Source organism: Belonocnema kinseyi, chromosome 10, assembly GCF_010883055.1.
Source record: "Belonocnema kinseyi isolate 2016_QV_RU_SX_M_011 chromosome 10, B_treatae_v1, whole genome shotgun sequence".
NCBI classification, from domain to species: Eukaryota; Metazoa; Arthropoda; class Insecta; order Hymenoptera; family Cynipidae; genus Belonocnema; species Belonocnema kinseyi.
In genome coordinates this window covers 116,318,228-116,343,528 of record NC_046666.1, presented here as the reverse complement: position 1 = coordinate 116,343,528, position 25,301 = coordinate 116,318,228, and the positions used below count along the sequence as shown (strand labels likewise).

The window sequence follows — 25,301 nt, the reverse complement described above, 5'->3', positions numbered from 1 at the left end:
TTCCACCACCAAGTAAGTGTGTGGAGGGTGTGTAAAGGAATAAAGAAGGTGTAAGAAAAATGTAAACCCTTAGGGGACACATTAGAAGCTTCCACTGTGTGAATCCTTTAAGAATTGTACTGTCGGGGGATTTTGGTCAAAAATGGTATCCAAAAACAAGATATTTGCATCCCATTATTCTCGTTCATCTCAAAAAACCTTTATAAATTTCTTATTTTTCCTATGTATAAAAAACTCTTAAACTCCATTGATTAGCAAATCTTTTTGGTGAGATTTAAGGTGATCTCTTTTTTAAACAAATCTAATTGAAAAAGTAGATTTCTACTTCTATCAATTGCCGATAATAATTTCGATTTATGTCTTTTTACCTTTACTTTCAATAACAGTTGTTATTTTGTATAATACGTCAATTTTTTCATAATAAAATATAATTAATCACAATTTAATCATTCTTAAAATGTTTCCTGTGTTGTAAAAAAATTATCTGAATTCAATCTTCAAAATTGTCTGTAAATACATTTAAAGTTTTTATGTAATTATTTAAAAAGATTATTAATACTTTAAATTTTCAGAAAAAATATAAGTCAACAATTATTTTAATGTTTCAATGGAAAGAATTGTTTATTCCTTTTTATGTTGTAAACTGAATAATCTATTGACGGCTTAATTTTTTTCCAACAAATGAAAGTACATACGGATTGAATTTAAATGGTTTTGAATTAAGTAACATAAATAATTGATTACTGGCATTAAGGGGGTCGTCTAGTGTGAAGGCTGCTTTAAAATGCTTTTTTAGAGGTTTTTTTCTAACAACATTATAATAAAATAATTTATGATCCGTATATGATTTTTATTGACATTTGAACAAACTTTCGGAATTTTTTAAAGCTAATATATTGTATGAAATAGGAGGTACACCGCCCAACAGGAACACTTATAAAAAAAGAGTTGCCCCACTGCTGCCATGATTCTGGCTGTTCTGCTTATCTGAAATTAAAGAACCAAACATGATTTCATTTGTGAGACTTGTGGCTCTACATGGAACTAAAATGAAGTCAGAATTTTAAAAAATAATTTTTTTCACGCATTAGAAAAAAATGTCAATATTTCGCACTTTTTCCGAGAAAAACGCGTTTGAAAGTTATTGTATATAATTTATAATAAAAAAATCTCCTCACCACCAATCTGCTCTGCCTGGACCATACAGTACACCTTCCGCTTGTTCAACGAATACGCAATCTAATACACAAAAGAGCCAGGTAGAAGCTGAGTTCGAGTATATTCGATGCGAAAGCCAGCGCTACCCCGCCCTGTTAAACGGGCTCCCGTGCGTTCCGTATACCTGGTCCGGTTTGCGGTTGTAACTTCTGAACGGTTGCTGATTTCGAAAAATCCTTTTACCCACGTCTTCTACACATGTTTGAAATATAAATTATTTTTAAAAAATATTATAAAAAATATTTTTTGCAAATTTATAGATTTTTAACCCGTCTTTGGGAACTAAAGTTCCTAGCAGGTTTGAAGAAATTTCTTATTTTAAATTTCTACATTCAGTTATAATTATTTAATTTTCTAAAATGTTTGCGACGGTGTTAAATGACTATCTCAATTCCAGTTTCAAAATTATATATACATACGTTTTAATTTTTCCAAAAATTTGTATAAAAGGTTATTATTGATTCAAATTTTAAATAACGAAATTAAAAAATTTTAAGATATACCATAAATTAAAGATTATCCGAAAATTTCGATTTAAATAATTGTTTAATGCTTTTTATGTTTCGAAATGATTAATTATTATTTGAGTATATTACAAGTTAAATTTCCTGGCATGATTGCAAATGATTATTAATAAATCCTAACAAGAAAAAATTAAGGTTTAAATTTTTTTAAATGTAAAATAAAAATAATTTAATTGTTTCAATGAAATTAATGGTTTGACGCTTTTTATATCGTGAACTATTTAATTTATTATTAGCTGAGTAACTTTGTTGACAATATCAAAGTACATAAAGATTAAATTTAGATTGTTTTAAATTAAGTAACATGAATTGATTATTTCCTGTCAGAGTATGTAATTGAATATTAGCTATTACTTTCACAATAAAAGTTTATTTTTTATTTTAAATACCTTCATTACAACTATACTATTATTATTATTATTACACCATTAAGCCATTTCCCTTTCGGGGAAATTAGTATCTTTATTAAATTAGTATCAGATTAGTATCTGAATTCTGATTTCGAAATCATATGAACATATATATTTTTACATTCTCATCCATAATGAGAACGTAAATATTAGTTTTATGCGAAAAATCACTTTCGCGGCTTTCGTCAAATGTCGACGTTTTGAGGCCCCCTGAGTCAGAAAAACAAGTTTTTACGTAGGTGTCCCTCTGCCTGTTCGGCGTCGTCGTTGTTGTTGTCTGTATACCGGATAACTTTTGAAAGACTATTCGGGTTGGATTGTGCTTTAACACATATTTTCAGAGACCAAAAAGAAAGATCGAGTTCGTTAACCAACATTTTTGATACAACAACTTATCCCGATTACTTTTTTTGGATAAAATAAAAATGAACAAAGTTATAGGATTTTCAATTTCCAAAAAACCAAACGAAAATGGACATTTGAAGCCAAAAAAAGGGTGATATGGAAAAAAGTCAAGAGTAGAAAAACGTTATTTTTTCAAGACCCTACAAAACTATATCTTTAACTTTTTGAATTTTGTTAAAAAGCAATTGAAAATTCAAATTTTGATCGCATAAAAAATAATGAATTATTACATTCTCATATGAGAAGGTATTATTTTTTAGCGAAAAATTACTTTCGCGTGTTTTGTCAAATATCGACCATTTTTCATAAAAATTTAAAAAGTTGGAACAAAGAAAGACACGAAAAGAGATAGATGCTTGTGTTTTATTGGTAAAAAACAACATTTAAAAGAATGAAAATTAAATTTGCGTACAATGGATACAATCTAAGTGAATAAATAAGACAAAATTCATTCAACCAAAAATATTTACAAAATTTTTACGAATTTTTTTTTATAGGAAGCGTAGCTTTTTTAGAATTTTTAAAAATAAATAATTCTTAAAATTGAGTAACATAAATTAATTATTTACTTAAAGGGTACATAATTGAATATGGAACATAATTTGCATAATACAGTTAATTAATATTTAAAATTCCAAAATTTAATTAAATAATGTTTCAAATTAATCTGATGTTGTAAAATGAGTATTTGCATTCAATTTAAAAAATATGTGTTTTAATTTTTTTCTGGGATAAGTATGTATGTATGTATGTATGTATGTATGTATTTAATCTCTCCCTTTTACGGGTTTGAGGGCCTCTGCTCCCTGTACATATATTTACAATTCCATCCTTAGCCTAACTAAATTACTAATTATATTCTACTCTTTCGCATTACGTAGTATTAGTTTTAAAGGTTATCAATAATTAAATATATAGAAATGTACTTTCAAATTTACAGAATATATAATTTAAAAATTATTAGAATTTTTCAATGAAACTGATTGTTTAATGCTTTTTATATTGTGAAATAATTAACTAATTATTATATGATTAATTTTTTCAAAATATTAAATTAAATAAAGATTAAAATTTAGTTTCTTAAAATTAAGTAACATAAATTAATAATTTATTTGAAGGTTATATAATTGAATATTGGATATAATTTTCATAATTAAAGTTTATTTATATGAAAACACCCCTGTTTTAATTACATAATTATTTTAACGATTCTGATGTTTTAAAATGGATATATGCATTCATTTTTTGAATTTATATGTAAATGTGTTTTAATTTTTTTGAAATTAGTATAAACGGTTGTTAATAAATCAAAGTTCCAGAAATTAAAGTAAAAATTAAAATAATTTCAATATCTAAATGAAAATTATAGTTTAATGCCTTCCACGTTATGAACAGATTAAATAATTATTTACTTCAGGTTTATGTAATTGAATATTGTCCATAATTTTTATAATAAACTTCTGTGAATGTTTAAAATATCCTCTTTCCAATTACATTATTCTTGTAAACTTATGCAATGTGAAATGAGCATCTGAATTGTGATTTCGAAATTATGTGCAAATATATTTTAATTTTTCCTGGAATAGTTTAAAATGTTATAAATAACTCAAATTTTTAGAAAAATTTAAAGTAAAGTTACTTGAATGATTCACTGAAGATAATTCTTCAAAGTTTTTTATGTTATGAGCTGATCTATTACTTAATCGCCGATTAGTTTTTTTCAATATTAAATAGCATGAAGATTGAATTTTAGTTTTTCTCTATTTAGCAGCAAAGGTTAATTATTTATCTTAAAGTGATATGATTTTTTTTTTAATGCTTATGATTTTGTGGAATGAGTATCAGAATTCAATGTTCAGAATTATATGTACATATGTTTTCTTTTCAAATCAGTGTAAACGCTAATTAATAATTGAAATTTTTAGAAATGAAAAACAAATAAATGATTATTCGAAAATTGGGTCAATGATGTCTATTATAATTTAAAAAATACAAAATGTCACGTTTTTGTTACTTTCTATTCGTTACTTTCTGTTTTGAATGCCATCCGCATGCTCGCGTGTTAGTTTAAATTTTTGATTTAAACTGAAAATAACACTTTTCTCACCTTCTACTATCCTTTCTTTGTTTTTTTGCCTGAAGCCTAAAGTTAAATACTTTTAGCATCGGATGAGGAAATATAAATTAAAAAATAGTGTACAAACTTGAAGATAAATGTGATTAAAGAAATTTATTGGAAGCGTGTCTTAAATTTGGGGGGAGTTTTTTTGGGTAAAATTGTGGGTTCATTAAAAGAAGTGGTTTCTAGTTGATCATGCAAAGTATTGTCCATCGCTAGTCACTACTTTTTCCCATCTATCTGGCAACATACGGATACCACTTCGGAAAGAACGACCCGTCTTTTGAAGCTATCCATGAATCGACCCATTCTTTGGAATCTTCATAAGAAGTGAATCGCTGCTCAGACAGACAATGACTCATAGATCGGAAGAGATGCTAATTAGACGGAGCGATGTCTGGATAATACTGCGGATGGGGCATAACTTCCCATTTCAGCGTTCCCAAGTATGTTTTGAGAGGGTTTGCAACGTGGGGCCAAACGTTATCATGCAGAGGAATAACTTTATCGTGTCTGCTCGTATGATGGCCGTTTTTCCTTTAATGCTTGGCTCAATCGCATTAGTTGTTTTGGATAATGTTCGCTCGTGATTGTATGTAAGGTCGGCGCAGCTCATAGTACACTACACCCAGCTGATCCTATTAAATACAGAGTATGAGTTTCAATTCATGGATATTCGGTTTTGGTGTTGTTGTTGATGGTTAGTCGGGTTATCCCACGATTTTCTATGCTTGTGGTATCATAGCGAATTCAGTTCTTATCTTCAGTGACAATACGATGCAGCATTCCTTTTCGATTTTGCCGTTTGAGTGGCCGCTCACACGTGAAAAATCTTCTTTCCACGTCTCTTGGGTTCAGTTCGTACGACAATCGATTTCTTACTTTTGGACCATTATCAGTGCATGTAAGTGTCACGAAATGGTCGAACGATCAATTCCCAATGATTCTGCAAGCTCATATTGCGTTTGAGACTGGTCTTCACTGAGTAACGTCTCCATTTCGTCATTCTCGATCTTTTATCGGATGGCCTGGACGTTGCACAGTGGGAAAAAATGACTTTTTACCTGCTCTTTCTCACTTTCCGTTTTCGCTTGCCATTTACAGAAGCTTAGACCATAGTCTATAAACACAACACATTCCATAATGCGAATCCACACTTGCAACATTGAAAGACCGAATTCAAAATTCTCTGTGTTCTCTGATCTATCTGCAAGGTTCTGCAAGTTGTTTATTTGTGGTGGCCTTGCACCATAAATGTAGCATGTGGCATCTAAAGGAGTTTCAGAAAGCTGTTGACAAACCTTTCCATCTAGGATAATTAAGACGAACTCATGGGTGACGTTTTTTATGCAACTACTATTAGAAACCTTGATTTTCGTTGGAACAAGTGTCGTAATTTCCTTTTTCATTAAATCTACTTATGATATCGTACGTTCCTTTGTCTCTGATGCTTGCTTATACATAAGTAGCCTACACATTCTAGTGGACTCAGGACTTTCATTTTTCCAAATGGTTATCGGTTCTGCACATTCTAAACAGTTTTTACAATCGCGTTTGAAGTAGGTTGTATGCATGCGCAACGGTACCATTGACATCATGAATATACCTTCACCAGATTTTTCTTCTTGACTAAATTTCTGATTATACCGACTCTGGTCAGATGCGCCATCACAATCATATTTGTAGATATTTTATTGTAACTGTTCAAAGAATTTGTCGAGAAAATGTGATCCACTAAAATATGTAGGTCTTTACTAGAATTGTGTATCAGCAAATAACTTTAAACTCTATTTGTAATATTTAAATCTTCTATCTTTGAAATTTATACAACTTTATAATGACAAAAACGTAACTTTTGTGCGAATTAATTATTTACAACTAAGGAATGAACATAGCCAATGAACTGTTTTTTATTGTGCAAACAATAATTAACACGAACAAAAGAACAAAAACAAAAACTTAATTTTGTGAAAGGCAGAAAGAAAATATTAGATGCTTCAACATTCTTATAAATTAATCTGATATTCACCTATGACTGATTTTTGAACAGCAGTAACGTATCACTCTGGTAACTACCATAATATTGTTAAAATAGATACGAATTTAAATTACAAACTGACTTTGACATTTTCTGTTTTATTTTATAGTACCGTAAAAATGCAAATGATCTCTGCCTAACGCATTTGTTTTAAAAAATCATAAAATTGATAAAAAATTATGAATTTGTCTGAAGTTATCATTAACTTCCTAATCAAAAAAATTTCCATAGAAAAAAACGAATTTTTCTGTAGACAATTGCCTGGTTAAGGCATTTCTTCATTAAATTTGTTTAAAGAGATCGTAAAATTTATCAACTCATTATGAATGTTGCTGAAATTGTCATGAAGTTTCCAACTGAAAATACTGGCATTAAAAAAACCGAATTTGTCTGCCGACAAATACCCGAATGATGCATTTGTTTATTAAATTCGTTTAAAAAAATCATAAGATTAATCAACAAATTATGAATTTTGCTGAAATTACCATAAAGTTCCTAATTAGAAAAAAATGACATCGGGAAAATCGAATTTTTATATCGAAAAACGCCTGATTACTGCATTTGTTCACTCAAGTTGTTTATAATATAAATAATTTGTTTATAAATTTTTTGTTTGTTTATTGTCTAATATTGGAACATCCTTAGCTAATGTTACTCTACGCCACTTAGGTGATTTCAACAATTTTCCTGTTATTGATGAGCACCGGTAACGGCAAATAGAAAAATAGAAAAGTTTTTTGTCCTCCGTGTCGAAATCGCCACTTTTATATTTCAGGGTGCACACTTCCCCTTTTTTTCTTTGTTTCCCCTGTTTTCTTGAAATTCTCCTTTTCCCCCTATTCTCAAAAAACTTCCACTTTTTTACACATTTCAAAGCAGTACTTTTTACATAAGTATCAGGAGGTGAAAATTTTTTAGTTGAAACGTGCAAAGTTAAATACCTAATTAAAAATGGAATATTCCACATTCATAAATTGTAATGTTTAATGTTCTAACTTGAGAAATTTTCAATCAAAATTTAATTTTTTTAAATGCTTCATTTTATTAATCAATTTAAAAAATCCGAATATCGTTAAAATCACCAAAGTAGTGAATGTTCAAAAAATGGAGGAACTATTTAAATGAGGAGTATTTATTACACGCTTAGTCTGGTCTTTTTTGGGCCTTATATATAATGCCTAAGTTATCTGTATAACGGATAGTTTTTGATACTCAGTCCGGAGCCTGTTTGGCATTATATATAATATAGAAAAACTAATAATATTAAGAATATTTACATTTTTACCAATTATTTCATGATTATTTTTTAATCTACCGCCCTATTAAATTTTTTTATTCGCATCTATTTTCAAATTTGTACATTATTTTGTGTTTTATTTTACCTCATTTGATGCTAAAACTATTTTCCTTCATTCTTCCGAAAAAATGAATAAAAGCACAGTAGAACGTTTAAAAAATATTTCTTCATCCTCACCATGCATTTTGTAGCAAGTCGGCCCTATAGGTAAACAGCGCCGCGCGCGTCCATAATAAATACTAAGATTCGTCGATAAATAACAATTCAGAGAATTCGAAAAGAACAATATCATGGAAGTCAAACTTACTTCGGTCGTTCCAATGCTCAGAACAGGAAGATATACGGGGCATTTTTGTTCAACTGCACCAACTTTAAAAGCAAGGAATCAAACGAAACATGCGGTTCGGTATCGTTTTATTTTCGTTTTTGAAAAATAACATTTGATTTCGCGGAAAATTATTCTTACGCTTTTTATCATACTATCCAATCTTCTCTGTCGATGAAAAACCACTGAAAAAGCACTGGCAAAAGGCACCGGGCCGCCAGTTCCGTTTCAGTGGGTTTTTGTGATTATTTCGGCACCTAAACGGCATTCAGATTGGAACGACCTTCATGTAATGGTACTTTTAGTCGCTTTTAGCTGGTCTACTTGGTAGCCTATTGGCAGATATAAAGGAAACTTCCTCTGGCATTTAATATGGGAATCTGAGTAGATTTAAACAAGCAGCATTGGAACGACATTGGGCAGTGCCGTTTCAGTGCTTTTTCAGTGCTTTTTTATCTGCAGGGTTCTCACTGGAATAATAATCAGCCATCGATCGAAGTTAAGTATTAGTATTAAGTATTAGCCGTGGAGACAGAGGCTGGCCATGTGAGGCATAGCGAGGAAAGAGAGACATGCATGCGAGGCTAGGCGCAGCGAGGAAGGTTAGGATATAGAAGCGAGTGGATTAGTTATAAGGTGTGGGTGGATGGTATTTGTAAGAGATATCTGTAAGAAAATTCTGTAAAAAAATGAAGTGTAAGCAAGTCACTTTTTTAAAGCCAGCAGGCCGAAAAATAAACGTTCATCTATCTACAAAGAGGGATATAAATTGAAATATGTGGGCATGGCTATAATTGAGGTGATGGATGTAAGAACTCGAGAAGCGCTCGAAACCGCGTAGAAGTATTGTCCACTGGGGAAAATCTATCGATAAAAAAAAGTAGCCGAAACGTAAAAAAAAATCTTCGTATTGGGAGTGGTTAAACTGCGATACGCCACATGGTGACGAACAATTCAAGCTAGAAAGAATAGACAAGATTTTAAAGATGCATTTTAATTTGTGCATAAAAGAGTTTTAACTATTTTTTTGGAGTTTAAAGTATTTATTAGATAATAAAAATAAGTCTTTATCAGAAACAAAGTGTTTTAGATGGAATTTGCATATTATACAGTGAAAACCCACACGTTTTAATTGAAATATTTTTCTAAAAAAAAAAAGAATTATTGTTCTCTTTGATGTGATTTTTAAAAGGTTTTAAACTTAAATGGACTTATTTTGAAGCAAAAATGCGTATTCTTGGCATAATATGGATAAAATTTGTTGCTACATACATTAATTAAAGTTTATTTAATCTCACAATACATTGAAAGTCACATGAAATAATGAAATAATTGTATTTTTTTTAAACCTATTTCACAAAAATGTGTTTTTTCACTGTATAAGATGGAAATTCTATCTAAAACTATTTGTTATTGATAAACATTTGTTTTTAGTATTCAATTATTGTTTTACACTTCAAAAAACAATCGTGAAAACACTTTTATGCAAAAATTAAAATACATGTTTAAAATTGTAACTACTCTTTCTAGTTCCATTTTTCGGCACCATGTGGCGAAATAGTAGACCAGCATTCCCAATATGTTTGAAATTTGTATGGCGTATTTTCAATTTAAAAACGATGACTAAGCAACGCACCATTTTTCTCCAACTTCGACCAGTGGGACGCTCATCGGTCGAACATTGTGGAAATGACAGTGAATTGAAGTCAACACACTGCCGCTAAAACTTGTAGTTGTTTACCGCTGCTACTTTGCAACTAACTAACCAAGGCCGATAACCGCAACACTGCAGATGCAACGTGTTTTAACTTAAAGTCGCTGCCATTTCTACAATTTTCGACCGATTTTTTCAAATTTTTAAGAAAACTTTCTAAAATTCTAATGAACAGCTTTCTCGCAGAAAGTTATTTCAACTATTATTTGTTCGATGAACGACCTGCTGGTCGAAGTTGGCGAAACGTGGTTTCCGTTCGGAATTAATTTTCTATTGAACAAAAACAAAAAAAACGGCCTATTTTATAGATCTTAGAGTAACGACAGACGTTCATTAATAATTTGTATGCCATTGATTCGTTTGAAGAAGAACTGTCTGTATATTAAAAAGGGTTAAAATGTGCATTTATTCATGAAATTTTTATGAATAATAAATGTTTATTGTAAACTGATCAACTATAATAGTAAGGAATGTTTCATGCTGAGAAAAATCAACATCACTTCTGTAAAGAGTAGTTTATACTTTTTATTTTCTTAATAGCTTATTTCGTGTGATTCGGAATAAACTTGAACGCTTTGAAAGAATGGTCGACTTGCAAACTAGTCTGTGGAATACTAAAGGATTGCATCTGAGCAAGAGCATTATAGTCGGAGATCCCACTGCATTTATTGGCAGTTGATAATGTAACATGAAGAAAGTTACTGAAAATGAAAGCTGACACGCGGACGATTAAGAAACCAAATCCTTCTACAGATGATCTTTTTGCAATGACATTGGAATTAGCTGATCGGTTTAGTAAGGCTGCTAAGTCCGGAAAAGGTGCGATAAAATTAGATTCTTAGCTTTCAATGTTTTCGTTAAAAACCTGTCATTTAGTATCGAAATGAAATCTATGGCACATTATAGGGGACAATTAATGCTTTCAGAAAATGTACTATTGCCAACCTTCACTCCGGCAAGCACCCCTGGCACAGGGACCAAAGAGTCTTCAGGAACTGTAAAAGGATCCATTAATCGAAATTCCATTAACAGGCGGCTAGAGTACCCTTATGGATTTTGAGCTGCTGAATCCAAATCTGGCCTCAGAATTGGTCCTACACGTCTCAATTATCCCCTAGATGCAGAATATAGGGTGAAATTGGGGCTATTCTGGACATTAGTTTGATAATACCCGTGTACAAAAAAATAAACGTACTAGTGAAACGAAAAGCACAGTGGGGAAGTTTTATATATGAATTTGGTCTTTACGAGTCTCAACGCCTGTGTAATTAACCCTAAGAAAACAAAGATAAAAGTGTTTGTAACATACGTGCCTCTTCACGCTACAATGAAAGTTGCATTACAATTTGTGAGAAAATTTAGCCTTTTCCGTGATGTTATACTGCCTTCCTTAATAACATAAGGTACTTCAAACAAATTGAAGGTGTAATAATTAAAGGTATGCGGTAAGTAGTAGCCGAAAGGGCTCAAAGGGTCACATAAAAAAGAATGAGATTTAGGGGAATTTCCGAATTTTAAAATTTCATGCCAATGTATCAAATAAAAATTTTCATCGAAAAAATACTGTGGAAAAATTGACATGCACCCCTTGTTGGTTTTGATGAGGACAATTTCTGGGAAGTTGTGTAAACATTTACAACAGATTTTCCGTCATTTCAAATTGCATGCTGCTTTCACAATACATAATTGATATAATTTATTGATATTTGAAAAAATTTACATGCAAGCCAGGACGTATTTCTTGACCGATTTAAAAGTTTTTTTTTAGAAATGCTCAGCAATTAATTTTTATGAGACTTGTGGTTTGCTTTTTTCAAATTTTTTTTCACAGAGCAACAATATATAAACAAATATAGTGACAAAATTGATCATTTTAGATTTTTGTGAATTTTTATCTCAAGGAAAAATACAGATAGAAACTCACTATCAGCCGGAATTATTGCACATGCATTCATAGAACATAATTAATTTTAATAATATTTAACTTAATTATTATAAACGATTTTTATAAACAAATTCTTATTAGTGTTTTTTTATCATAAAAAAATCGTTTATTTCACGCTAGTTGCTAATATTTTTCATTAGAGTCATAATTTGTAACAAAAGAATTAGAATGAGTTAACAACTATTGTTTCTATAAACATTTCTATAAACAAATTCTTTAAAAACGAGTTTTTCTCATAGCTGAATTGATTTTTCTGAACAAAAGTGATTCACAATTATCTTTAAAGGCATTTGTATACTTTAAGCTTTATCAAATATAAACAATATAGATTGTTTATAACAATTTAGTTAAACAAGTCTCCTAATCGGCCGTTTCCTCGTAGAAAAAATGTTTTTTTCTTCAATAATTATTAGAGTGACATTTATTGCGGTGACTAACCAACGAAATTAAATAAAGAATAATTTATATGATTGTTATAAACAATTTTTTTAACAAAACTATGATTTTTTTTTACATGCAAAAAGGGCGGTGTTCAACTGAAATTAACCGACAATAGACTGACAGTGATTCCGAAATTGGATATGGGACATTAAATAATAATGTCCGTAATTGTTAATAACAATTTTAAAACAATGCGTGACAATCTGCAGTTGGTCGTAGAAAAAAGTTATTTTTTCTTCATTCATTTTTGTGATAATCTTATTTGTGGTATTGAATCATTGAAAAAATTGATACTTATAATAATAATGAGATTATTATAAAAAACTTAAATTAAATAAATTAGTTGAGAGTCACTTGTTCTTCATTTGTTTTTCATGAAGTTACGTACAAAACAAATGAATGATAAGTGACTTCTGAATACGCAAGTACAGCGTTATTGCACCTTATTTTCACTTATTCGTCATTTATTTTTCAGGAAGTTGCATAAAACAAATGAAAGATAGGTGACTTCTAAAAACGCAAGTACAGCGCTATGGCGATGGACAGTTTGCTACAGAAATTGTTATTAAAAATTACGCAACTTATTATTTAATTTCCCGTATCCAATTTTGGAATCACTGTTAGTTTATCGTCGGATAATTTCGGTGGAAAACCTTCCTTTTTGCATGTAAAAAAATAAATGATATTTTTGTTAAAAAAATTGTTTATAACAATAATATAAACTATTCTTTATTTAATTTCGTTGGTTAGTCACCGCAATAAATGTCACTCTAATAATTATTAAAGAAAAAAAATTTTTTTCTGCGAGGAAACGGCCGATTAGGAGACTTGCTTAACTAAATTGCTATAAAAAATCTACATTGTTTATGTTTGATAAAGCTTAAAGTATGCAATGGTTTTAAAGACATTTGTGAATCACTTTTGTTCAAAAAAATCAATTCAACTATGAGAAAAACTCGTTTATAAAGAGTTTGTTTATAGAAATTGTTCATAATAATTAGGTTAAATATTATTCAAATTAATTATGTTCTATGAATGCATGTGCAATAATTCCGGCTGATAGTGAGTTTCTATCTGTATTTTTTCTTGAGATAAAAATTCACAAAGCTAAAATGGTCAATTTTGTCACTATATTTGTTTATATATTGTTGCTCTGTGAAAAAAAAATTTGAAAAAAGCAAACCACAATTCTCATAAAAATTAATTGCTGAGCATTTCTAAAAAAAAAAAACTTTTAAATCGGTCAAGAAATACGACCTGTGGGCGATTATGAACAGTAAATTCCTATTCCAGATCACTGTGCGACGCACAGGGCTCGCATGCGTGCGAAGGACGCTGTGCGAAACATAACGCACGCATGCTGTCATCATCACTTGTCGCAATGCTGTGATGGATAGGTAGAGTGCGTGCGTAATGCGTCTCATATCACCATCACGGCGTGCTTTACGTATGACTGCATATGACAGGCTGTCTGCGACGCACGCGTCCGGTCACCGTGCCGACAAGTAATGACCAATCCCACAATAATCATCTAATTTAATCCTAGATATATTGTTAGATTGAAATAATTAAAATTCCGTCATATGAAGAAAATAATAAAAATTATTAGTCTGCCTTTTGCCAAAAACAAAATGTCACTATTTTCCAATTACTTTTTCTATCTTTTTATATTTGAATGAATTATTTCGTAAATAACGTTGTAACAAAAATTTTAATTTTGACTTGCTTATTTTTCAAAACTGGAATTTGTAATTTTAATTGCATAAAATTTAGAATCACTGTTTAGAACTTTGTGTTCGTATTTGCAGAAATGCAGGTTTAATGTTTGATCGAATTTTTCTAACTTTAAGTACTTACTTATTAAATAAATTAGTACATGTTTAATCTTTAATTGAATTTTGGTCAATTTTATAATGATGTTCATCCTTTCAAGTTGAGATAACAAGTTTAAAAAACGCGCTCAGTTGTTGAAAATGATGATGGCCATCGCGCGACGCACTCACTTATAGCGCATTCGTTTATCCTGCACTGGTGTACTCGAAGAGCGTTCTAAAAGCTCCTTCTTACTTCTTCTTACTTCTTCCTTCTTACTCCGACCTGCTTCGGTGGAGATCGGAGTGCACCAGTACAGGATAACCGAATATATTATTAGTCTCCCCGCTCCTCCCGAACTCTCTCTGACCAACGCAGTCTCCCGCCATCAGCACGCGTCAGTCCGTGTTCTTAGTGCTCAAACTCAAAGTTTACCCCGTTTTACTTCCGGGTTTTATTATAATATAGTTAAAGTGAAGTGTTTTCCGGTGTTGACGCTTTGGTTTTCTTATACCACTTTCTTGGATCAAAGCAGTTTTGACGTCAATTGTGTCCTAACATAACCTTTTTTCTTCTTTTGCGGGCGATATGCGTCGCAATTAACTGCACATATTTCTGCTCGGGTGATGGTGCGGCGTGCGGGACAATCCAAACGCGTGCGGGTCAATACGCCACCATCGTGCGCGCACATTGTTATATGGGCTCATTTAAAATAGGATATTATTTTTTACCTAAACTACATAAAAACTTTTTAAAAACAAAAATGCCAAACAGGAGAAAGAAACAAATTTTGTTTTCGTATCAAACATTTTTTAATTTAATTCTACCTCATACCATTTGAAAGGCGAGATGAGAACCGTACATTTCATATGGTTTTTTATAGAAATAAAAATTATTAATCTATTTCAATGTATGTCAACATTGTTGTTTGATGTGAAAAAATGCACCGTCATAACCGAAGCCTTTAAATCTGAGAAACAACAATCTTTCTTTATTTCTGTCTCGGCCAAAAAGAAGGTATTAACTTTCTGACAAAAGTGATACTAAATAGTTTCTTCATGTGGAATATTATTTTGAGATGTGGAAAAAAATACACGGTCTAGCCACACGCAACTAAAAAACAGTTAAGGCCATGTAACGAGTATAACAGCTGATGAATTCAGCCGTAAGATCAATATTTTTCACCAATATTGAAAAATAAAAGCTTGAATAACGCGTAAATTTTTTTCGTGAAATTTTAATAAATATTAAAGGATCGTGTGTGACCTTGCAAAGAGTAGGATGAAGAAAAAAGTTTATTTATGAAAATAATGCTTATCGACGGACGCATTTAGGTTTTACAGTAGAATTTTGACTTCTGACTTTCTCTGTCAGTAATTATGCAATCTGCTTTACCCACAGATTCGTAGAAGTTCGAAGTTGCCTACTCGATGTGCTAGTGCTGCTTTGACATAGCTGATACGCATGTAAGATCAAATATGCTTATTTGCATTTTAAGTGCAAACATTAGTTTGTGCATAATATTCGTGAGTGATTTTTGTTCTTTTGCTCCACTTTGATAAATATAAACCTCATAACTAGCCCATTGACAAAATTGAAAATGGCTTGCAGGGTTTTACAGCACGATCAGTATTTCTCCAAAATAGTACTGAACAAATTTTTTTTCACAATTGTAATTATTTAGGACCAGAGACTCATTCCTGCATGCCTTCTATTTAGCGTACCAAATTTTTAACAAGATATCTCATTCCTTGTAGACGTAAGTTGGGAAAGAAAAGTACCGATCTAACTTCCACTGGTATTTTCTTCAAATTTTTTCTTTTCCAAAATTTCGACTGGAACAAAGCAGAGACGTGCACTTTATTACCTCCTCTTTCATTTCCCAAACTTTCAGAGCGATACCTCATTTTGTTTAAACGTAAGTTGGGAAAGAAAAATTAAGGACCAGGTTTGGTCACGTGACCCCCTCGTCACATGGGCTTAAGGGTGTTGGTTAAATCCGACTTTGAATTTTTTTATAGGTACGGCACTAACTCAATATATATTTTTTTCCGAAGGATTTACGAACGAAAGAAAGAAAACTTGTCGAATATCCGGAGTTTCGCGAGACCCTCGGCTCAATAAAATGTTGAAAAATCAAAAAGTTTGTTGAGGAAATGATTATTTTCACGACAAATATGAATATTGCGAAAGGTAAAAGTCAGTGGGTACCAGACGACAGCATTTGAACGATTAGAATCGTTTGCAAATTCATTTTTTTACTCACGATTCTGACATAATAGAAGAATTCTCAAGATATAACAGGTTTTCAAAGGGCCACGTCTTGGTAATGAGGCCCTAAATTTTGCGAAATACGTTGCGAAATGGAGAAAAATGCAAACAAAATTGACATGTCGTGTGTGTCTTGTAACTGAGCTTGTAATCAGCCACCAACTTCACGTCTTCTGCCGGCTGCTTTCTATCTATCGCAAAATTCATATTTGTCGTGAAAATAATCATTTTCTCAACAAATTTTTTGATTTTTCAACATTTTATTTTTCCGAGGATCTAGCCAGTCCAGTACCTATAAAAAAATAATTTAAATTCGGATTTAACCAACATCCTTAACCAATAGGAAGTATATAGAAAGAGTATATTTGACATGTAGTGAATGCCATGAGCGAAGATATCAAGTTAAAGAATTGTACAATTTATACATCAATTAAATTAGTTCGAAAATAATGCAATTTGTGCCATAGATAATATAAAATTATAAAAAATATATAACTACTAATCATTATAATTTAGAAGAAATACGGAGAAATATGGTTAACATAATCTTTCAATGCACCTAAGAAATTTTTTTTCATGAAAATGAATTGAAGTACGATATACTAAATAGAAAAAAGAATATTGTTTTGTGTCTCAAAGCATAAATAGATAAATGTAAAATATCGATATAGCCTGTATTATGATAATATTTGTTTTTTTAATTCGCATATATATGCACATAAATGAGCAAACAAATCTATTTGTATTCGTATTATACAGGGTGATTTTTTTAACTTGAAACTTTCAAATATCTCGAAAAATATGCACTCTATGAAAAGATGTTATGAATCAAAATTTCAACACTCAGAGGAGTACATACACGGATGTTAAAATCGGTTTCCTCATGCCACCCCGGGGGGGTGGGGTGGGGGCAAGTTCGAAATCTTAAATGGGAACCTCTATTTTTTATTGCATATTCGGATTCTTTGGATAAAAATGCATATGATTTGTCTAAAACATTTTTCTTGTTTCGCGATAGACGACGCTGTAATCGACGAAATTCAATTTTTCTTCATTTTACTGTTACTGAGAATGCACGCTTACGATTCTGCAATACTCGAAATTAGTCTTAAAACAAACTACTACTTTTAGCGTAACCCAGGAACAACGACATGGACCTCGCTTCTCACGATTCGAGGTACTCAGGGAATCAGCTTTTAATTAAAGTAAGTGCTCAAAATGATGACCTTAGGATTCAATGCACTTATTAATCCGTAATTCAAATAAATTTACACAACGGCCTCTACCAATCCAGCGACCATTGAAATCACGATCAAGAACTTCTCGTCCTACCGCTGAATAGTGCGCCGCACAACCATCATGTTGAAACTACATGTTCTGCCGTATTTCTAAGCTCAAGTCTTCAAGCAATGTTGGCAATTTATTTTCCAAAATGTCTTGATACTTTGGACCATTTAAGCTGCCTTCGATAAAGTGGGGGCCGATCAGTTTTTTGCCAATTATTCCACACCATACTTTGACAGTCCATGGACGCAGGTATTCGATTTTACGAAGCCACTGCGGATTTTCAATACTCCAGTAGTGCATGTTGTGTCGATTAACTATTCCATGGTTCATAAAAGACGACTCGTCAGAGAATAATACCTAAGGAAAAAAGTTTGGATTTTGTTGTATTTGTTCACGTGCCCACTGACAGAAAGTTACCTGATTTTGGAAATCAACGCCATGAAGTTCTTGATGTAAAGAGACATGATACGGATGAAATTTATTACGTTCCAAATTTTCCAAACAGTGCTCTGAGACATTCCGGAATCACGAATAATTTCTCGTGTACTAACGTGAGGATTATTGGCACTGCAGCTAATACAGAAATTTCATTATTTTGTCCAGTGACTATTGTTGTACGGGTCATTTTCTTAGGTTGAATACTTCCATCGGTAGTAAATTTTGTAAAAATACGATAAAATGAAGCACGTGACATAATTCTATTTGGAAAACGCTGAGCGTAGAGATTGACAGCACTATCAAGATTTCTTCCAGCTTCTGCATACACCAAAACCATTTCAATTTTTTCTTGTACGGTTAGATACTCCATGGTAAAGTAGTATTCGAAGTAATCTTTGATCTGACTAAAATGAGTTTTATCTTAAATGTATTTTTTCTAATTTATTGTATTTAAGGAAATAAAAAACTAAAAACTTTCGTAATATTTCGATAGCCTCCGCTGACCTCAATCTAAAATAATGCCAGAGCTAAAATTTAGGAATATTCAGGAAACACTGTTAACGTAAACTTATTACTTAATAATTACTTCTCAAGAACGGACATACGTTTTGGCATGTTTTTCAAAATAATAATTACCAAAGAGATCCGAAGCTCTATTGCCCTTTTTTTAACGGTCTTTAAAAACAAGGAGGTTCTACCTATGTTCGTCGCGATGTATTTTTTTTATGTACGAGTTTCAATTGTACTCGTTGAACAATTCTGTAGCGATTTGAAAAACTCTTTTTTTCTGTAGTCAATCATGTCACAATGAGAATGATGTATTTTCTATTGTTAATGCATTGCAGAATCGTAAGCGTGCATTCTCAGTAACAGTAAAATAAAGAAAAAATAAACTTCGTCGATTACAGCGCCATCTAAAAAACGGGGGTTCCCATTTAAGATTTCGAACTTGCCCCCCACCCCCAGGGGCGGTGTGATGGAAACGATTTTAACATCAGTGTATGTACTCCTCAGAGTGATTCAATTTTGATTCATAACATTTTTTCATACAGTGCCTATTTGTCGAGATGTTTGAAAGTTTTAAGTTAAAAAAATCACCCTTTATAATAAATTTATAATATACTATGGTGAAATTATACGCATATCAATACAATAAAATGATATACATATTTTTATAATTTAAAGAAAATGATCCTCATTTTCATTCTTTTATGTTTTTAGTTGCTTCATGGATATAAATGTTAATGTAAATTTGATATTGTTTATTATTTTAAAATATTGAACACACCCCTAGGTAGATTTCAAAATCGCGAGGGCACGAGAAAACACTTGCTTTTAGGAAGCTAAGTGCCAATAGCTGGCAGTTTTTTTTCAACATTTTTTTATGTTTAGCTCGCAGGAACATGCATGCCGTTATTTCTTCGAGCTTAAAATAATATTGCCTAACAAAATATAAAGTGGCATGCAAAAAAAAGTAAGGAAAAATCACTTTTTTTTATTTATAAAATTGACGTTTTTTTAGGGTTTTCATTTTTTTACCAAACTAACATCCATGTCATTGTTTCAATTAACTTGAAATATTGTTTCATATTGAAATCCAAAATGGCATGCAAAATAAAGTCACGGAAAGTTGCAGAACATTGTTTGCTTGCCTTTCACAGTAGGTCATTATTTCATCATAAAATTTATATTTAGCTTATTTGACAAAGTTTGAGATCACGGAAAATCTTTTGTAAATTTTTACACAAGCTCCCAGAAATTGTCCTCATCAAAATCAACGAGGGGTGCATGTCAATTTTTTTAAACTATTTTTTCGATGAAAAGTTTTATTTTTTACATTGGCATGCAATTTTATAAAACTCCGGAAATTACCTTAAATTTCATTCTTTTTTACGTGACCCTTTGAGCCCTTCGGGCTACCACGTACCGCATGCCTTTAATTATTACACCTTCAATTTGTTTGAACAACCTTATATTATCAAGGCAGGCAGTATAACATCACGGAAAAAGGCTAAATTTTTTCACATATTTTAATGCGATTATTCTCATTGTAGCGTAAACGCGTACATATGTTACAAACCCTTTTATCTTTGTTCTCTAAAGGTTAATTATCGACCCTTAAAAAGGCATGCGGTATAAAATGGGGCACCACAATCTATTCTCTCTCCAAATTTTCCAACTTATTTTTAACTATTCAGTTAGAGTGTAGTAATAAATATATTGTTATAGTTATGTTTTTAATCCATAACGGATTACTTTTTATTCATAATAGCAGTTATAAATACATTGTTTAAAAAATGTCTTATTCTTTATAGCAATTTTCTTCTGAAGTGATGTTTATAGGTTCTAATGAAAATATTTTCTATTCTCTATGATGTACAAATTTCTTTTGAATACAACACAGTGAAATAAAGCGTTTAAATAATGTATTATTGTTTATAGCATTTTTGTCCAAGAATATAGTTTTAAGAAAAAATCGACCGCTATGAACTCAATTTTATCGCACCTTTGCCGGACTTGGCAAACTCTTTCTATACGAAGTAAGTTTTAGGAGTATTGTGACAGCCTTACTGAACATATCAGCTAATTCCAATGTCATTGCAGAATTATCATCTTTAGAAGGACTCCACTTCTTAATCGTCGACGTTTCAGCTTCCAGCAAGAGTACTCGCGCCTTGGATACTCCAGGAGGCTTTGCTATTACCTCATGAAGGGATCGCTCTTTACTTTAGGTCCCACAGACTAGAGTCTGTCAGTTCCCCGAATAGCTGCATCTCGCACTGTGTGTATTTTTACCGAATATTTAAAAAACTTTAGGGGTTTATTTAGGCTAGTTTCCGCATGCTCTAGGGGGATAAAACTGTTGGCTCTGCTTTTAGAATTAAAAGCTGCAATACTCATTGCAACCATTTTGGCTATTCATATTAGTTTATTTTTATCACATTTTTTAAATGTAGACGGTTGATTTGCGCTCGTTTGCTGTGCGAAATTTGTTTCTTCAGAATTAAAAAAAATAATATACAAGAAAATCAGGAATTTATCTAAGTGTATAATTGTCGATTATTCGCGTGGAAAATTGAAGCGTGTACAATTAACTTTGAAATTCCATAATTGTGGTCCGCGACTCATCTTTTCGCACTGCTTGACGTTACTGATAAATGAGTGGTATACTTTCTTCGCAAAGGTTGAAGACAATATAATGTCAGGATTAGGGTGCGCAGATAGTACTTAAATCAGCCTTTATAATAATTTCCATTTGTTCCTACTGTTATTCTACACTTGGTTATCGAAAATTTATACTTTTATGCGTTAGGCGTTTTGCTTGCCCAACAGATAGACCGTCCCCAATTTTTCTATCACTTTGCAGCAAATGCATAACTAATGTGCGGCTCTAATAGTTATCTATAACCATTTGTGTTACTCATACGGCGTTAGCCTTGATACCGCCCCGCCAAACGCTTTATGGAAATAGGGTCAATTGTTGAAAATGAGAAGTGACATATATACTCAAACTACATATTCTTAACATTTATTTCTGTCGTGCACTCGAGACCTAAAATTGCTCTCCGTGACGTCACAAAACGAACCAAGGAAAATCAAAAGAAAGACAGGTATAAAAACCTTTTAAAGGACTTACAATCGGTATACCTAGAATATGCTGTTAAGCTACTCTTCCTGATCGTTGTTGCCAAACTTTCACTGGTCCATAGGCTGAAAAGCATCGCTACATTATTTCAACGAAATGTTGAGGCACTTATGGCGAAAATTTAGAAAGCGGTCGTCCTTGGGTCGCTCCATGCTCTCAAGGGTACACGAGACTTTTGTTGGGTGATCTTATTAAGTCCGTCGCAGACTCAAAGCACCTATATCGAGGTCATTAGACATTGTTACAGCTGAAATTGTGTTAACGTTTTAGGTGTAACCATATCTCATAACCGAGAGATGGGTGATCACAATTGGCGGTGGACTCAATACTATGATTCGACAAAAGAATCGTGCACCCTGAGGACACGAAGCAACCCAATGACGACTGCCTTCTGCATTTTGTCCGCAAATGTCTTATGATTTCGTAGTCTGAAAGCAATGCTTTTCAGGACATTAACCAGTGAAAGCTAGGCACATTCGAGAGTACCGATGGTCAGTGGGACTTTTTGTGGTTGAAATATCTCGCAGTGCTGCTTAAAGTTTTATTAAAATCGACGTTTCTTACAAATATGTGTATTTATTGTAATTGATATACTTTTTTAATTCCCATGAAAGTCCCCACTCGTATACGATTTGATAATTTTATAATACTTGAATTGATTTTTTTTGTAAACTTCGTATGAAATAATGTTGCAAATAGACTTTGAATTCCGTAAAAATGCCCAAATTTTCTCTGAAATGGTATTCATGCATGTATTGAAGAAATTGTAATTTTCTTAGGGTGGTCTCACACGTTTGTAGCCTAAAAAAATGAAAGAGATAGAGAATGGTCTGTCCTTTTCGCTCTTGTGGGATTTCTACATGAAGTTTGATGATCTGCAAGCATGCGGAAGCACCCTTACACTACATCAATGCAAAGCCCTCGATTGGCTACCGTTTATAGGCTTTGAAGGTGGTAAATTCCGCATCGTGCGCGAAGACGATGAGCAAAATGTCCAACATCGGTTAGCAAAATGTTGTCATCGGCGAGCAAAATTCTCTCCATGGTTACCAAAACATTTTGTGCATTTGTCATTGTAGTGTATACGATGTCTATAAAACGTAGACAATCTCTGATTTTACATTGTAATTTGTGAAGAAATATACTATTTCCAGCTACTTATTCTTTATATTTATATTTCAGCATCATTGAAAAGGGTGAAGCAAATTGTGGTCATCTCATAGAGGCACACAAAGCATGTATGCGCTATTTGGGGTTCAACATATAGAAAATAATTCCCCGTCGCTGAATAAAGAAACTGGTAACATATTTGTAGCATTTTAGCATCAAATGCTCTGAAAACTTAATAAAATATGTAATACTTATTATTTCCTGTAAATAAAGATACATTCAAATAAATTCAATTGTATTACAGATCATTACCAATTAACCCTCGGAGATCAAACATATTTTTGTACCCTTACTTACACACACTTGGTTTGCGGGACCGACAAATTAAATTTTTTTATAACTTTTGTACGAAAATATTTTTAGAGTTAATTATAGCTAAATCGATAGCCAGTTCTCAGCTAACAAGAAAATGCTAAATGCAAATCCAAAAGATTATTTGTTAAATAGAAATAAAATTGATTCTACTACTACTTTTTCCAACTAAGCGGACATGCAAATAACGCGTCCGTCCACCAGACCAGAGTGTGGGCCTGGACAGTTAAAATAGCTTTACAAATAAAATTATTCATTTTGGGTATAATTAATTGAAAATTTTGAGACAAGAAACAGAGATGAACGATTTTCATGAGTGAAATCGCTTTCCACGACATACGCGATATTTTTTTTAATAGCTCTATGAGAAAAGTACGATTTTGTTATGCATGAAATAGTGAATCGCAAGATAACAGCACTGTGCGTTTATTTAATGGATTGATTGAGGTCAGGCTGTTTTCTATAGCGTCGAATTGACACGTAGGTCGATATCATTTTTACCCTCTAGCGTAATTTTATTCCTATCGCTCTACTATTAATTGCTCTACAGATATGCATACGCGCACTTTCCATTTTGGTAGCGTACAAAAATACTTATTATTTTTTTAAACTTCTCCCTACCATTCTTGTGAGGTGATAAAGTATAATTTATAAGATTCTTATCATAAGATTATTATTATAATTATAATATTATTATTGAAATCGATTTAAGTAAGTTGGGCATAATAGTGTTCAGTTTTTTTTAAACTTCAAAATAAACCTTGTTCTGAAGAAATCCGATAAATGGCGACCATGCTGTGATTTTAGAAAACACAACAATCACAGGTCCTTGTCAGAAAATTTACCAGATTCCAATCAACCCTGAAATCCTTAAGAAATCTCGAGATATAAACAGGTAATCCCAATTTCGTTTGTAGGGCATATTAAAATTTTAATATGGGATATCCCATGAATGTCGCGAAAAGGATATATACTAATCAAATTTATAGATCAACTGAAATGAATCGACAAGGTATTTAGAGATTAATTCTATGTAAAATAGTAATTTCGCGATTAATTCAAAACCCATGATCTGGTGAAAGGGCACCTTTATGAATAAAAAATTTCTTATAAATAATGTACACTTGATCGTTTGTATGTTTGAAGAATATAAAAGTGTATTACATCATCGGCTCCTAGCAGAACTACATTCAGTTACACTTATGACTACGTCTCACGACCATGAAATGGGTTGTCACAGGACATGATAAAATCACAACGATAGGCCTGTGAAACCCTTGTGTGTCTTGATGACACGAAGCGATCTAAGGATGGCAGCTTTCTGCATCCATCTCGTAAGTGCCGTGGCATATTTTTGGCACTCTGGTATAGCTTTAAGGTTACGAACCAGTGATAGCTTTGCATCTCCCAGACCTCCGATCTCAAAGACAATTAATTAAACCGAATATTTCGGGTACGGCAAGCATGTTAGTCGCAGATATCTTCTTCAACGCTGACAGATATGAAGACCAAATCTTCCGACCATGATGCTTTTATCTGTTTCGGAGGGATTTCTTTACTGATTTTGCGTCCTCAGTGCGGCTTTGAGGCACGCCTAGGTATGTATAGGTCTCTCCATTGTCAAGATGTCTAATAACACTTATATCTACAAGCTCAGGGTCCTCGGGAAAGCCAATAATCTTTCATTTGTTAAAATGAATTTTTGCACATTTGTCAAATCTAAAGTCCATACCAAGCTCTCCTTCGGGCGCCAGCCTTCATATAGGCAATCCTGAAATGGTAACTCAAAAAAAAAGGAAACTTCTGGGTACTCTTACCCGAATCTTCGACCCGAACGATAAAATTATTATGCGGTAATCACGGTAAGCTTTAAACAAACGAAAATCCGGAAAATCCCTTAAAAAGGGCTAGCTCAGTCCTTAGGTAGAG

The 25,301-nt window shown here is 32.2% G+C and overlaps 1 protein-coding gene across 1 annotated transcript in view; it reads left to right on the top strand.

Annotated features, from left to right (window-relative positions):
- The window catches only part of LOC117182321 (cytochrome c oxidase copper chaperone), a 38,378-nt gene extending 15,094 nt beyond the window's left edge, over window positions 1-23,284 (top strand). Inside the window, exon 2 of the mRNA XM_033375479.1 lies at window positions 23,073-23,284. Within this exon, the coding sequence (XP_033231370.1) occupies window positions 23,073-23,157 (85 nt within the window). The 3' untranslated portion in view covers window positions 23,158-23,284. The remainder of the gene's footprint in view (window positions 1-23,072) is intronic.
- The last annotated feature ends 2,017 nt before the right edge of the window (window positions 23,285-25,301 follow it).